The 16,054-nt window shown below is 26.5% G+C and overlaps 2 protein-coding genes across 2 annotated transcripts in view; both read right to left on the reverse strand.

Annotated features, from left to right (window-relative positions):
- LOC145837745 (polypeptide N-acetylgalactosaminyltransferase 4-like) overlaps window positions 1-16,054 on the reverse strand; it is a 30,546-nt gene that overhangs the window by 6,843 nt on the left and 7,649 nt on the right. The window contains exons 5-10 of the mRNA XM_082945181.1: window positions 14,789-14,973; window positions 14,025-14,174; window positions 13,040-13,166; window positions 1,715-1,822; window positions 1,158-1,275; window positions 446-625 (exon numbers count right to left, since the gene is read on the reverse strand). Coding sequence (XP_082801307.1) covers window positions 446-625; window positions 1,158-1,275; window positions 1,715-1,822; window positions 13,040-13,166; window positions 14,025-14,174; window positions 14,789-14,973 — 868 coding nt within the window. The remainder of the gene's footprint in view (window positions 1-445; window positions 626-1,157; window positions 1,276-1,714; window positions 1,823-13,039; window positions 13,167-14,024; window positions 14,175-14,788; window positions 14,974-16,054) is intronic.
- LOC145838030 (polypeptide N-acetylgalactosaminyltransferase 6-like) lies at window positions 5,383-12,510 on the reverse strand. The gene is made up of 7 exons (XM_082945552.1): window positions 12,479-12,510; window positions 11,437-11,650; window positions 8,805-8,975; window positions 6,911-7,045; window positions 6,260-6,367; window positions 5,845-5,991; window positions 5,383-5,526 (listed from the first exon to the last, which is right to left on the reverse strand). Exons 1-7 carry the CDS (start codon window positions 12,508-12,510, stop codon window positions 5,383-5,385), a joined length of 951 nt encoding a protein of 316 aa, XP_082801678.1.

Here is a 16,054-nt window from a genome sequence, read left to right on the forward strand (position 1 = left end):
TTTAGGGAATTTTCAACTTAGTTTACTTACCGCAAGATATTGATTTTGCGGTAATTCTTAAAGAAATTTTGCTTTTTTGAGTTCATTTGCGGCAGTCAGCTAAGAGTTTGCGGCAGTGAAGTGAGCAAAATGGTCGTTTTCAAAATTGGAGTTTAATAAGAGATTTTGTTCTAAAAAATAACGAAAACCTTATAGATACTTACTATTTTTCTTACAAAATTTCAAGGTGGTGCAGTTGCGGCAGTGCAACACCCCACGCGACGCCCCTGTTAGATACTACAGTAAAGCTGTTTATTTGTTTTATAGTTATATTTTAATTCTCGCACCAGGAGTTCTTCTGTAATACATCTTCTTTTATAGTTAAGAATACATATTTTTTACAAAAAACTAACAACTTAAAAATTAATTTATTATTATAAAGTATTTTAGCTGTCAAAAATCTTACCCTAGGAGTTCTCCTGTAGAACATCCACTTATAATCGTCCATCCAAGTTTCAGCTATGATCATCTTATTTTGTATTATCTTGTCAGTCACGTGATCCTCCGTGTAAGGTTTCCTTCTCCTACCCACGTGACCTATCTTTGAACATGGGTGGATTTCTATTGAACCTCCGCACAACCAGATCTGCATGACGTCGTAGTGTTATATAAAAAATCTTTAATAGATAATAGTTATATACAGTTATACTATGTTTTTTGTCATGTTTGTGTAGCTATCTTTAAACAAGGGTAAGTCTCTATTGACCCTCTGCATAAAAATGTCTTTATCGGAAAGATATTATAAGAGTTTATTTGTAATATGCATACAAAAGACCGATTTTGGGATACTGATGGATTTCTATTGATCATTAACGGATCCAGATCAAGAAAAAAAAGTTACTTATTTGCAAATTTAAATGACCGATCTTTGAGCACGGGTGGATTTCAACCGAGCTTTCACAGAGTAAGATTTAAACTCATGTAGTAACGTTACCAAAACGCAAACATTTCTGTAAAAGTGCATAGTTTAAAAGGATATTAACAAAATCATTTAAAACTGATTTATACAATGGAATTTCTTATTTTATTAAGTTTTTGGTAGACTTAATCTTAAAAAAATAGCTTTGGGGAGATAATTAAACTTACAACTTTAAACAAAAATCTTACTAAATACTTACTCTGAATGAAATTTCAATGTTTTCAGATCCAATACCAGTCATAGCTTTATCGTATGAACCGAAATTTTCAAAATTTTTCTTGTCAATACTGAAGCAGGCTCCCGCCATAACCGGTGTTCTGTTTATGACGCAATAATGTGGTTTGGTAGTAATTAACCAACTACTTAATGTTTGTTTATTCTAAAGTATAACTGTTATAGCTAAATTTTTTAATAGCTTTTGTAAAAGATCAGCTGTTAGAATTAAAAAAGATAGTTATAATATTTTTCTTCATTTAAGCAACTTTCTTAGTAATTTCTACTTGTCAATCGTATATAAAAACTTATTTTAATCGACTTTTGTCTTCTGTATAACTCACTAAAACTTATTTACTTCAACTAAGTTATAAACTTCACTGGTTTGAAAAAATTAAATTTCCGCTTAATTAAAAATTCTTTAATTTATTATTTGTAGACTACTTAGTTAGCATCTCCAGCGTAAGCATCAATTAAAAATGTTTTTTTTTGTACTAACTGTCAACAAGCTATAAAGTTTGAGTTATTTTAATTAAAACTAACGCAAAAGGAGCATCCCTGTCTTTCTCTGAGATTTCCATTCCCCTGTTTTGTGGTTGAGTCGCCCACCTGAATTCCAAACCCCATCCAAATGCGCCCATTGGGATGTGTCTGTATATGAAAATTTTATTTGAAATGTAATATTTAATAGACCTAAACTAAAGCTCCCCAACTGAAAGCTCTTTGGAATGTGTCTACTTAAGATGAAAAACTTTAAAAACTAAGCTTTTTTTATTGAAATTTAAAAATTTCAGTTATTTAAAACTTTACTTTGACGTTTTTGGTTTTGAGTATTTTTTTGTTACCAACTTAACAATTCTATTTTATTTTATTTTAATTAAGAAATTAACTTTTGATAACGTTAAATCAAACCCTTGAAACCCACTTATTCCTTTTAAAGTTATTTTATTTTTCACATTTTTCTTGCTCAAAAACACTAGAAAATTTTAAACAGTTACTACTTATACAAAGAGAAAAGTTATGTTTTTATATTAGTCTTGGCAACGTTTTAGTCGGCAGATCAAACTGTAAATAAAAAAATTTAGGTGGGACTTATAAAAAATATAGGGTGGTAACTTTGAGTTATTGTACTACAGAAATAGAAAATTTGTTTAAAAGTAAAATAAAGTGTAATGCAAATAATCATTGAATAACTTAAAAACTTAGATATAAATAAAAGGAAAGTTCTAAAATACTTTTATCATAATGCTTAGTTTTATATTACTTAAAATATGTTTTATGCTATAAATACGTTGCGGGCCACTGATATATACCAAACACCTTTATTGTAATATCTACTTTAAAACGTAAATGTAGATATAAAACCTTAAATAGTCTTCATTTACTCAAATAATCTTACATTAACAGTGTAATCTAAATTAATAAAACTTTAGTCATACGTTTTCTCAATATACTTTTAAATGTGTAGTTTTATCAGTATCCTGTTCGGTCATCGTCATTAAAGTTAATATGTTTCGCGCCATCCACAATAAACAATGAACTTCACCATAAGACCAACAACAGCATCTTAGACAATCTACGACGACTTTCGTCATACCGGTCGTTGGTTGTCTCGGATGCTGTTGTTGTTGGTCTTGTGGTGTAGTTCATTATTTAAATGTTTATTAGCTGTTCGGCCTGGACAAACTATTAAAGTTATAATAAATCTCATTATTAAGAATTAATAGACAATTTCTGGTAGTTAGTTTCAGCAAAGTATTTGAGTTGATAAAAATAGTTTAAGTTGATAAGAGTAGTTTAAGTTGATTTGCATTCAATTAGATTATAAAGTTTAGAATATAAATATAATGATAATTTTAAAACTTAAAATGACACATTTATCAAAGGTATCAAGTATTTTGCAAAACGCGAAATCGACTTTTAAAGAAGTTCTATTTTTTATTCTAAAGGTGGTGAACTTAATTGCTAGGTTTAGAAATCAGGTCTAAACTAGCAATAACAAATGTTAAGCATTTAATGTGCTTTCTTGATTAACAGAAGCATGTTTATCAATTAAAAATTTTCAGTTATTTTCTAAGGAACTTTCAACTACTTTAAGTTTTTCAAGAAAACATAATCTGCATTGCTTTGTTAGTTAACTTAAGTAGGAACCATTATGAAAACTTCAATTTTTTTGAATAAAAGCTTTTTTTTATTTAGCAACTGCTTACCTTTCAAGTTTTCAAAAAACGTTGTACAAAAGCTAACTGTATGCTGGCGCTATAGAGACTTTTACACATCAGTTATAAATCAACTCGGTTTTAAAGTGGCGTCAAGTGCTACTTAAAAAGCGAAAGTTTTACAAGTTTACAACTCACCGACTAAATAAACATTGTAAGTAGGTATTAAAACACTGAAAATTTATTTATTGTTTCATTTTGTCTACTTTTGTATGGAAAATAATTTTACTTTTTTAACCAAATGTTTTTTTTTGTATAAACATATACCTTGAAAATATTTTCTTTTTAGTATAAATAAACTCTGTTTATAAAAAACTGCCTCCGATCTATAACAACTGCTTGATTGTTTTTGTTTATATTTTGTAAGAAAAACTTTCTCAAAAAATATCTAGCTTTTAACAAAAACGTTCCTTAAAAAAGCAAACATATTACTCTCTAAAACCATAACTATTCAGATCAGTACGAAAACTCGCTCTAAATTTGTAACTGTTTTAGCTTAATAAAAAAAACTAATCAACTGCTATTATTATAACAATTGTTTTATTTGTATCATAACAGATAATAAGGCGATAATGAGATTAAAATATGTAAAAAGTTATCATTTAAGAAAACAAAAATTGAAAAATGTCAAGAAAAACAGTATTTGAAAACGCTAAATAAACAAGAAAAACCAAAACTACACACATGAAATAAAGCAAAAACTATGTGCAAAATATTACAAAGCAGTCAAAAACACCTTTTTCAAAACAAAACAAAAAGTAAAAAAGCTGCATAAAAATTCAAGCAAAAACGAAATCAAGATTAACTTATGGAATGAACTCAAAAACAACTAAGCAATTATAACTTTGGCAGGCAAAAACTTTGTACAAAACTTTGAAGAAAGTTGCTTTTTAAAGCAGAATGTTTTATACTTTATTGCACATCTAAACCAGACCCTTTAGTTGAAGAAAAATGGACGTTTTGATTAAATGCAAATATAATAAATAGGGAACATATTTGTTGATATTTTTCAAAAGTACGTATGCTTGTATATAGGTTAGTATAGGATGTGTGCAATAATAGAATAATATTAAAAAAGTTAATAAATCACAAAAAATGCATACAAAATATAAAAAACCTGTTCGGTTTTTCATGTATCGACATACTCTCTCAGATGAAAATATATTAAAATAAGTTCTATGTACAAAAAGTTAACAAAAAGTAACCCAATTTTAATGCAGTAGATTTTTTAGACCCCTTGATTAAAACAAAATAGTATTTTGCATAAAAACAAAACTAAAACTTTGGATCAAGTATTTAATCTTTAAAGTTTAAAACAGTAAATGTTTTTAATTTTTACAATTCTTCCCAGATAGCTGATTTGTACAAAGTATGTTTAAACTTTTTTAAGGTAATACCTTATTTATCCCATTTAGCTTTGAACAAATTTTATAATACCAAGAAAATTTTACAGTTATGTATAAATTTTTATACTTACTGCAATCTTTTGAACTGATTGGATATATTTTACTTTTATAAAATACAGTGTGTAAAAATAAAAAAACAATAAAAGAGTTTAAAAGCTTGCGAAACCAAAAATAAAACGGGTAAGCAATAAAAAGCAATATACGTAATTGAAAACAACACAAACGATTTCTACAATCAAAATAAAAAGCATAAAAGAGTAATGAAAATATCAATTTTAAACGTATTCGTAAACTTTTGTAAAGATTTCTACAACCAAATGTGCTAAATAATATGTATACGATCTTATAAAAGCACCTCAACAAGACTATTAAGAAGTTCGTAAACTTTTAAAAAGATTTCTACAACCAAATATGCTAAATAATATTTATACGATCTTATAAAAGCACCACAACTAAACTACTAAGAAGTTCTAATGATGAAAACTAAAACACAATGTTAAATAAAATACTACCCAAAAACCAAATGAGTCACCTTGGTTCACCCGATTTTTTAAACAACTTTTGTTTGTTGGAGTCAATTGTGACGTCATCGTATAATATGGGGCAGTTGGACCACCCTGGTGACCCACTTTTGGGTGAGGCTGTTCGGTCGGCATGGCAACAGCCAAACGTTGTTTCCTGAATCAGTATCCAGGCATTTGTCCGATCCCATCTGCTGAACTTTTCCTTCCTATAGTTTTTTTTTTAAATGAATTTTGAGGAAAATAAATCAAAATTAAACAATAACTTATAGGTTGTTGATTTTAAAATTAATCAACAATTACGCTATGTACTATTTTTATTTATTTTTGAAACAACCTCAACTAATAATAGAAATCTTTTTGTTTTGTAAACTTTTATATCTAAACAATACAAATACTACAAAATAAAATTGCAAACACTATGTTACACAGTTAAAGTTTACTTTTTATACCAAGTTTGTTTTAAAAACTAGCGTAAAGATGTAAAAAGAGTTAAAGTTTTGAAGTTATGTTACATAAATACTAACACTACTAAGGGTCCACTGTTGATTAATAGGTACTTTCCCGTTTGGATACTGACAATTATGGGTTATTACGGAATTACCGCTGGCTTGCAAGCACAGCTCGTGGACGAAGTTGTGACGAATCTCGTTTTGTTTGGTCAAGAGGAAGTTCTGGAATAAATTATTTTTAGTTATCTAATGAATACACTTGTACTAAGCGCTGTAACTTCAATGTAATAATTACAAATCCCTAAAAATCCAAAATTCAAGGAAGGTGTGAGAAAAAGTACAAATTTTAAATAATTTCGTTAGTTAAAGCTAGGCTACTAATAATTATTATTATGTAGCAATTCATTATATTTCATGACCACTGTCATAAAAGTGTGTAGCTTATAAGATATACACTACTGTAGACGTTAAGTTATTGTATAACAATAACCTGATTACCGCCCTGTGAATGGCATGGAAACATTGTTAATTTCTTCCCAATAATTCCTTTCGGGTTGGCAGAATCCAAACAATAACCTTGTTTGCCTGCGTTTCTCCACTGTTGTTATATTATTAATAAATAAGTGTTTAAAAATATAAATCAAGTTATACTTTGGTAAACATACATGTTTTAAAACTTTTGATCTATGCTATGTTCTTTAGGTATCCGATATTTATTTTAGTACAGACATTCTATTTAAACATTAAGGATTTCAATTGTATGGCATTTTCAATTTAGGCATTATACTAATCCAAATAGTAAGATATCAAAGGGAAGTAAACGTGAAAGCTTAAGTGAAGAGCTAAAGAGTGAAGTTTTTATTTTTAAGTCATTTTAAAAGGTCAAATTTGTTTTATTTTTTCTTTAAATCTACGTCATATATGCCAAGCATTGTATCAATGCACTTTATACTCTTTATTATGTTCAGTTTATACCTTATATAAAATTATTATTGACGATTTCGATGCAAATTGCAATTAAATTATTTTTTTATTTCAAGTTTACTTATTAAACAGAACCAGTTGTTCCTCAATTATAAACTTATTATACAAATTTAATGTTTCGAGAGAGTTGTACAAAATTTTTCATATAACAACTAACTTCTCCTTCAAACAGAATGTCTTGTTTAGGGGGCGCGTACAACTCGGGGTAAATATTTGAAATGTACCACTGGAAATCGTGACATTTCAAATCTGTTCTAAGTTTCTTTCGAGAGGATAAGTCGCCTGCATCTATCTGTAAAGAAAATAATGTATATGTATTGTATCTATCTGATAAATATGTTTGACAATTTTCAAATGAATAGTAAATGCTTTTGTTTGTCAAATTACAAAGTTACATAAAATAGGAAGTAGTGTTAGTTAGTTTTAAATGAATTTTAAATTGTACTTAATTTTTATAAGCACCATAGTCTTTGTAACAGTCTAATAAAAGAATATGAGTTTATTGGATTCTAAATTTAGAACTTTAACATTAGGCTTAATTTTTTCGAGTATAAATTATTATGTTTTTCAGTTATTTTTGTACAAAGCAAAATAAAAGAGTATTATAGTTAGAGACAATGCATTTTGAGTTAAACCCAAGAGATTTTTCATTATCTGTTATACGTAAATAATTGAAATTTCTTTACGAAAAAATTAAATAATTAACAAAAATTTAGGATTATTAAGTAACAAAATAATTAGACATATGCTAACTTTATAAAACTTTAACATGAAATATAAAGTAAGTTACAATTTTTGAATTCAAACAAAGTTCACTAGGTTAAACTTAACATGGTGATTTATCTAACCTATGTTTGTAACCTTTTATTTTATTAAAGCTAGTTTTAGTTTCACAACTGTTTTTAAAAATACTCTGAGAGCTTTGTTAACATTTCAAAGACATAGGCTAATGATTTTCAGGGTTTTTTTTTTTTAAGACTACAACACTTACCAAAAACTTTTGATTATACTTAAGTATACTTAACTAAGTATTTTGGTACTCAAGAACTTGTTTTATGTGTCGTACATACTAAAATTTTAAATATGAAACCAACAAAAGTTTTGTATAAGCAAGAACATAAGTTTACAGTTTTGTTTTGATAGATAACAGCTAGCCTTGTAAGCTCAAACAAAGTTGTTAATCAAAGTTGGCTTTATTGATTTTAAAGTATGGTAAGTAAGTAAAATTAGCTCAAGAAACAAAACTTTAGAATTAACATTAGAACTTTTAAAACTATAGTTACAGATAGATTTTACATGTTTTGACTACCTTTTTTATTATAACAAATCAAAATATAAACAGACTGTATAGTACTTTAATAAACATTTTTAATTAATTTTTAAGTATTATGAGCATTAATTTTAAACTAAGTTTTATTGTTTATTTAGACCTACACTAACTTTTATATAACAACCTAATATAGTAAAAAAAAAATTAAAATCTCTTTTAAACAACTGTTCAAAACTTATTGTTTCGGGTTTTTAATTATTGTTTGCAATTCTTTTAATCGTTTCATTTTAACAACACACTATAAGGTGTAAATTGCATTGTAGTTTTAATTGAATTAACTTCAGTTATAGCTTTTGACACTTATGCTAAATGCTTATCCATTTAGCCTTGTTTTAAATTCAATTTAACTTGAATACACGAGTAAAATGAATTATATGGTATCACAACTAGCAAATATTTTTTAAGAATAATTTTGAAACATAACACTGTACTTTAAATAAAATTAAGCCGATTACTGCTACGCCAAACATTAAATATTATTATATATTTTAGTATTAGATACTCTTTTGTGACATAATTAGTCAATAACTTTTTTAGTAAAATAAACGTCTAGGTAAAATAAAAATATATAGTTAAATAATAAGTTCTAAAAGTTTTAGTTTTAGTCATTTAATTTTTAACTGTTTGTATGTAATTTAATTTAAAGGTTAAAAAGAAACAAAAAAACGTCGTATTTTTAAAACAACAAAAGATAATTACTTACAATTCTGGCTTTGGGCACTCTCTTATAGTACTGTTCCTTGTAATCGTCCATCCAAACTTCGGCCAACCTCACGTTATTCCTGATTATGACGTCACTGCCTCCCGGGTGACTGTATGGGGCGAACTTGCGGAATATGTGACCCACGTGACTGCAAGTATGGATCTGAAGTATCCCACCGCACATCCAGATCTGATTAAATTAATATATAATATATAATTAATATACGGCGCATATCCGAATCTGTGACGTCATAAACGTTTTGTGATGTAGTAAAGTTGTTAATGTGACGTTTTATATAACTTGATTATGCATTAAACCACGCTCACTACCACGTGTTTAATACATATTTAGAAAAATAATATATAATTAGTATACCCCGCATACCCAATATCATTAAGATTTTGTGACGTAACATGTGACGTTATACTTCAATAAACAATTGATTTTAATGTTTATTAAACACGTGACTGCAAGCGCGGATCTGAAGCACATTTGTATCTATGTGACGTCATACTATGCCTTGTGTGACGAATAACACAGTATATTACATAATGGTAAAAGAAAAGGATTGCTAAGCTACATATGTTTGCGACCTAAAATATCTTTATATTTATTTCACTTTTTTAGTCAAAAATACTTAAAACTACTTGTTAAACTGTTGTTTAATAAAACGCAGAAAAAAAAAATTAAAACTCAGTAGACGTATTTTTGGCTAAATCAATAACGGTAGACGCAAAAAAAAAAACTGTCTTTAAGGTGACTTAATGTTTATTGACCTAAATTGATTAATTGAATTTGAGCTTGTTAAACAAATAAAAATAAATTTATATTTTCCAAGCTTTCAAATATCGAAATTCTAAAGCGTCTAGACATTTAGACTTTGTTACGTTATAGAGATTACATTTATTTCAGTCAATAGTCGAAGCTAGGATAAAAAAATAAAAAAACTTTCAATAAAGTTTAATACTTTAACTTGATTGAAAGCATTAACGTATACTAAGTAGTTTAAAACCCTAGTTTTCTTAAGCTAGTTACGTTTATTGAAAACTTTTAAAATGCTTTGGATTCTTTTGTACTTTTTCTGTTGAAATTGAAAATTTCTTTAAGTAAATTCAAGTTAAACTTTTGTTTTGAGCCTCATTTACGTAGACAATATAAAACCCTAGTAATTCTAAAAAAATATTAATTACAATTAATAACCAATAAAAACTAAAGTTTAAAACTATAAACCTTAAAATCCAGTCATTTCTATCATTTAAAGGATTAATTTAAAGCAATTTAAAAATGTTTCTTATTGAACTTGTAAACATGTAGGTAATTTGTTTTTGCGTTAATTATTCATTTTTAAACCTTTAACGACAGTAGACACTTTTAAAACACAGCAAAACAAGTTTAAGTTTAATATGTATTTAAAGCTGTACGAGAACATTTGTTCAACAAATTTGTTCATTCATAAAATATTCATCGAGGGTATAAGTATCGACTCTAGTAATGTCATGGAATATCATTATAAGAATGAGATCTTGAAATATTCATTGTGACAACAAACAAGTTCATTATTTCAGTGTATTCTAAACTTGTATGACAAAATTATCTTTGACAGTTTTTTGAAAACTTAAAAAGTGTTATTGGTAATTATGTTTTCAATAAAAATGTAAATTTACAGCGCGTATGAAAAGCCTTTAATACTTACTAAATTGTCAATTGTTATTTGAAATTTTAAAACATTATTGTATATTTAGTTCTAAAGTTTCAAAAATTCACAAAATTCAATTCAAGATAACTACTTTAAACGTACAAAACTGCAAGAAATTAATTGAAATCAATTGTAATGACAATTTCATTAATAAAATTGGCATAAAGCAATTTTGTATAACGCTAAATTATCATAAAATTATTAATGTAAAAATGTCTGTAAAAACTTTGTTACATCGCACAGCTAAAGAATAATTTCTTTACTTAGATAAAAACATTTGTAAGTATTATGTTAGAAAATGTAAAAGTTGAACTATAAAAAATACTTAATATTAATTACTTTATGTTTTATTATCATTTTTACTAAAAATATATAACAGAGTGCATTTCATTTTGTTTAAACTTATTTAAGTACTTTCAAATAGGACTCGTCACAAATTGTTTCCTACTGGATTGCAATGAATACAAATTTGTATTCATTGCAATCCAGTAGGAAACAATTTGTGACGAGTCCTATTTGAAAGTACTTAAATAAGTTTAAACAAAATGAAATGCACTCTGTTATATATTTTTAGTAAGTTGTGCACCGGAATAAAGCTGTTCAAATTATCATTTTTATATTACATTAAACAGTTTTTTTTTAAATTGAAAAACACATCATCATAAATTTGGAAATTCATTTTAATTATGTTAAAAAACTAGAACGTACAAAAAAAAAGCTTCATTAAATTTTTTTTCTTTACAACACACCACCCACCACAAAAGCAGACTTACAAAGTCAGGATAAATCATTATGACGCAAAAAATAATTATGACGTCATTTTTAACCTGATATTCAACATTAGGTAAAAGCAAAACCAAACATATTGTGTTATAAAAAATTAAAAAACACACGACTTTTAAAAAATTAAGCCTAATAGTTTACTTCTACTTAAACTATGACGTCACAACTAACCCTGAAGCTCATCTCTATGTTCTCCCCACCCCAAACCTTCATGTCCGCATCGTACGTGCCGAGGTGGTTGAAGTATTCTTTGCTGATACTGAACAGACCACCTGCCATGGTGGGACTGTCCACCATCATGTCAGCTTGGTACACGTCCTTGTCCTTGAGTTGCCTGCCCCAACCGAACACAAGGTTCCATGATACAACTCCTCTCTGTACTGATCTGGGGTGTTAATGGTTATATTTTTTAATTAATAAGTACGATAACAGGTTTGTAGTTAATGTTTGTAAATTACTTAGTTCATATATGTATGGTTTAATATTGTAATAAAATTTTGTTGTTTATAAACTAGAACCTTTTAAACTATATGCAGTTTTTAAAAGACTAAAAAGCTTAACTGATAGTTTGATTTTTTTTTTATTATATCACTTACTTGAAACTTATTTTCATTTGTCTAATATAAAAAAAATTTATAAATTGTTTGTATATGATTAATAAGTTTATAAAACTGTAAACGTTTCTGAGCTTGTTTTAAACTCATTTAACAGTAAGTTTATGCAAACTTATTGTTTGCCGGTTAAGAAATGCCAAGCCGGTATAAATAAAGGTTATTCCATTTATTGCGTTAAATTAGGTTGTCACACGGTTATTATTGATGTATTCTAAAATAACATTTACATTTAGAATATCTAATAAGCTGACAAACACATTTTTAAGAGCACTATGAATAATTAACATTATAGTAAATTATAAAGACAATTAATGAATATTATGATAAAAATTTATAAAACTACGTTTTATACAAACAATTCTTAAGTTTAAATGATTCTAGAGTTTTAATCATTTGTTGTTGTTGGAATGTTTTAAGTGCTACTTAATTAGTTTTATATTTCTTTTTATTCTAGTAAATATAAAAAGTAAAGCATGTAAAACTAAACTAATTTTAGTGATTCAACGACTACATTAAAATCAAACTAATTTTAATTTTAAGTAGATAACAATTTAAATTCATACGAATTTAAATGAAAAGCCTGGTTGATTTACACTTACCTCTTGAAAGAGTTGTAAAGTTTAAGCTGCATTGTAAAAAAAAGCTTTTTTTTCTGTATTTCTGATGTAATAAGTTAATGACATTTACTTGATAAAGACTAATTTTATGTCCATTTTATGTTGTAGTTATTAATAAAAATAACTTAATTAAACTAAACACGCTCACAAAATTTTCTAAAACTTCCTGTAACAAAAAACAAAACTTGTCTAAATAAACTAAAACAAACTTTCAACAAATCTAAACTTAAACTTTTTTAGCTATGAAAACTGAAATATTTTTATGAAAAACTCATTTCGCTTCTAATCAGTTTGTTATTAATTCACAGTTTTCTTTTGCTATACATGGAGAACAACCAATAAAGTTTATTTTCAATTGTACAACCAAAACATTAGATTCGGCTAAAATAATTGTATTAATTCATATATATATATATATATATATTAATGTGTGTTTATATATTAGTTACGTTTTTAAAATATTTTTTAGCTTACGATAGAGCTGACTAATTTGTTAAAATATTTAAATTGGTCATTTTGTATTTTTAATTTACTTAATCTTACCTGGCAGACGTAGTGCTTACAGCAAAGGTATCCGCATCAATGACTTCAATCACCGGACACAAGACTCTCTTGGGATCTTCAGCTATTCCTTCTAACAATGGTTCTAACCAGTATGGGGCGCACTCACCTTTGATTCAAGTATTTAGAATATGTACACTTACACAAGCTTCAAAGTATTTTATTTAATATAGCAAATATTTAGAAAACTAACAAAAATATTTATTAGTTTTCTGTTTACACTTAAAGTATAAAAGAAGCTCACAGTAAGTTTTAAATCCTTGCGTTGACTATTAATAATAAATACTTTTTTTTTGGTTTTAGATATTTTGATTAAGTATTTGAATTTAAAACTATCGATGCGAAAAAAGATACAAAAAATACAACTAAATCAAAATATTCGTATACCTATTACGTTCGAAAATATTTAGATACCAAATGTATTATTTATAATTAACTTAATGATTATTTGCAAAGATGTTTACAAAAAAAAAGTTATAAAGCTTGTTAGAGCAGTAAAAGGTATTTACAAATGTACTTTAAAATATGTATTATGCATTACAATTTTAATAACAACGACTGTCCAGTAATGTATCTTAAAATCTTATTAATTATTTTAAAATTTTATCAAAACGCATGTCTATTTGAGCAGTTTAAAACTTATATATTTTTTTATCAATTAAAACTTAAAATACTATGTACTGTTATTGTTGTTTTAACTTACAATGACTATCTAGGAAGGTGAGCACGTCCCATTTAGTTTTATACATTTGTTATTATTTACTTTTATAAAAACAAAATAAAACTACTAACAATGACTATCAAGGAAAGTAAGCACGTCCCATTTAGTTTTATACATTTGTTATTTTACTTTTATAAAAACAAAATAAAACTACTAACAATGACTATCAAGGAAAGTAAGCACGTCCCATTTAGTTTTATACATTTGTTATCTTTTAATTTAATATAAACAAAAAAAACTACTCACAATGACTATCAAGAAAGGTGAGCACGTCCCCCTGAGCGGCTTCTGCTCCCACCAATCTTGCTCTGATCAATCCAGATCTTTCTGGCATCCTGATTATCTTAACTATCTTCAATTTCTTCACGTACTTCGTCAGTTGGTCTTTCAAGTGCTCTGTTGATGTAATTTCTATCTAATTAATTGCCGAACTTTTTAGTTTGTTTGAAGTGCTTGAATTTTATTAGTTTTATTGAGTGTTTATTAAGTACTCCATTGCTAAAATAAACTAGTTTTAAAGCTTATTTTATTTTGTTGCTTAAAGTTTTACTTAATAAAGAAACTGTTCTATAAAAAAAATACTATTGAGATTATAAAAGTTAGAAATTGACTAGAGAAAACTAGTTTTAAGCGTAAAAATGTTTTATTTATTTGTATTAATTCAACAAGCAAACACTTAGTACTAGCTTAACTTAATTTTATTAAAATAGTTAATAATTTATCTAACAATTTTTTATCAATTAATTCAGTGTTAACTTAACATACAAAATTAGTAAAATATCTAAAAATATGTTAATATAGTCAACGTTTAGTAGTAGCTTAATCAAAGTATTACTTTTTATGTTTAATTATTATTTTCTGAATACTTGAAAAGCTTTTTAGAAACTGTATTTTCAACCTTTATGACTAGTATAATCTACCAACAATATCTTTTTAACCATGCCATGACACTTATTTTAAATACTTAATAAATAATAATCAATGCATCAATGAAAAACAATGGCATAAACCTTTAGTACTGGCATCATCGACCAATATGATTTCTTTCAACAACGCCCTAGGACTGGTCTCAAGCACCGAGTAAATTGTCCTTAGCAGCGCACACCACGCTTCATTGTGAAATATTATGATGACCGATGTGTTGGGTAGTGGTTTCTTGTATCTTCGTGGTTGCCCTGTCTTATCTAGCTTACATCTGAAATAAAAGCATAATGTAAATAAGCTTAACTGTTATATACATATTTACATAAGTATTTAAAATACTTGTTTCAATCGTATATAGTTTAAATCTATAAGTTGGTTAAAAAATGTTTAAACTTTTCAATATGATTTAATTTTTTAAAGTCGTTCTTGTGCATTTTTTTACATAAAGAACTTTTTGTAAAACTACTATGATAAAATGAACAGTTTGTTCGATCATATCTAGTTTGAATTTAAAAATTATAACAGTTTTTTTTTATTTGATAGTATCTGAGCTTTATATTTAAGTTGAATCTATTATAAAAATTAAGTTTATAGTTAATTATTCTAATATAAAACATTATAACACTGTAATTAATAATACTGATACAGAAGTTACTGATACAGTAGCTATTGGCGCACCTTATCGATCTTATCTACTTTGTATCTTGATTATAACTGAAAAAATTAAAAACATTTGTTTTTAAGCTGCATAGCATTTAAGTTAATATTTTTGAAAACACTAGAATTGTTTTATGTTGTTTAAAAACATTTGGTGTTTGCTTGTTTGAATATTAAACTTAAAATCAAATATATTTATACATTGTATTATGTGTTTAGAGTAGTTGTCACTTTTACGTCTTATAAGGTTATTGCCGTTATGACATCCTATCTGTAATAGTGTTTTATTTTCTACATTTGAAAAATTAGTTCAGTTTTCTTGATTTTTTAAAAATTTTTTAGAACCTAAAAACAAAATAGTTTACATATAGTCTTTAATTACTATTTTAAAAATAAAAATTAGTAATACAACAAGATTTTTTAAATTAAAATTGAAAATTAATGTGTTCAATGAAAAAAACTTTATACGCTAATATATATTTAAGTTTAAATAGATTTAAATATTAATTAATTTTTTTAATCTTTTATAACTTTTGATCACGGAATTTTATTAGAAAATAAATCAATTTTAAAATATTTACAAGCTATGTTACTTTGCAATAGGAATTACTCTAGTTTTTTTGTGCAGTAATAAACTACAACAAAATTCACAGAATAATGGAAACAAAAGTAGCTTTCACATTTTACGAGTTTTA

Source organism: Thalia democratica, chromosome 6 (genome assembly GCF_965202585.1).
Source record: "Thalia democratica chromosome 6, ktThaDemo2.hap1.1, whole genome shotgun sequence".
NCBI lineage: Eukaryota > Metazoa > Chordata > Thaliacea > Salpida > Salpidae > Thalia > Thalia democratica.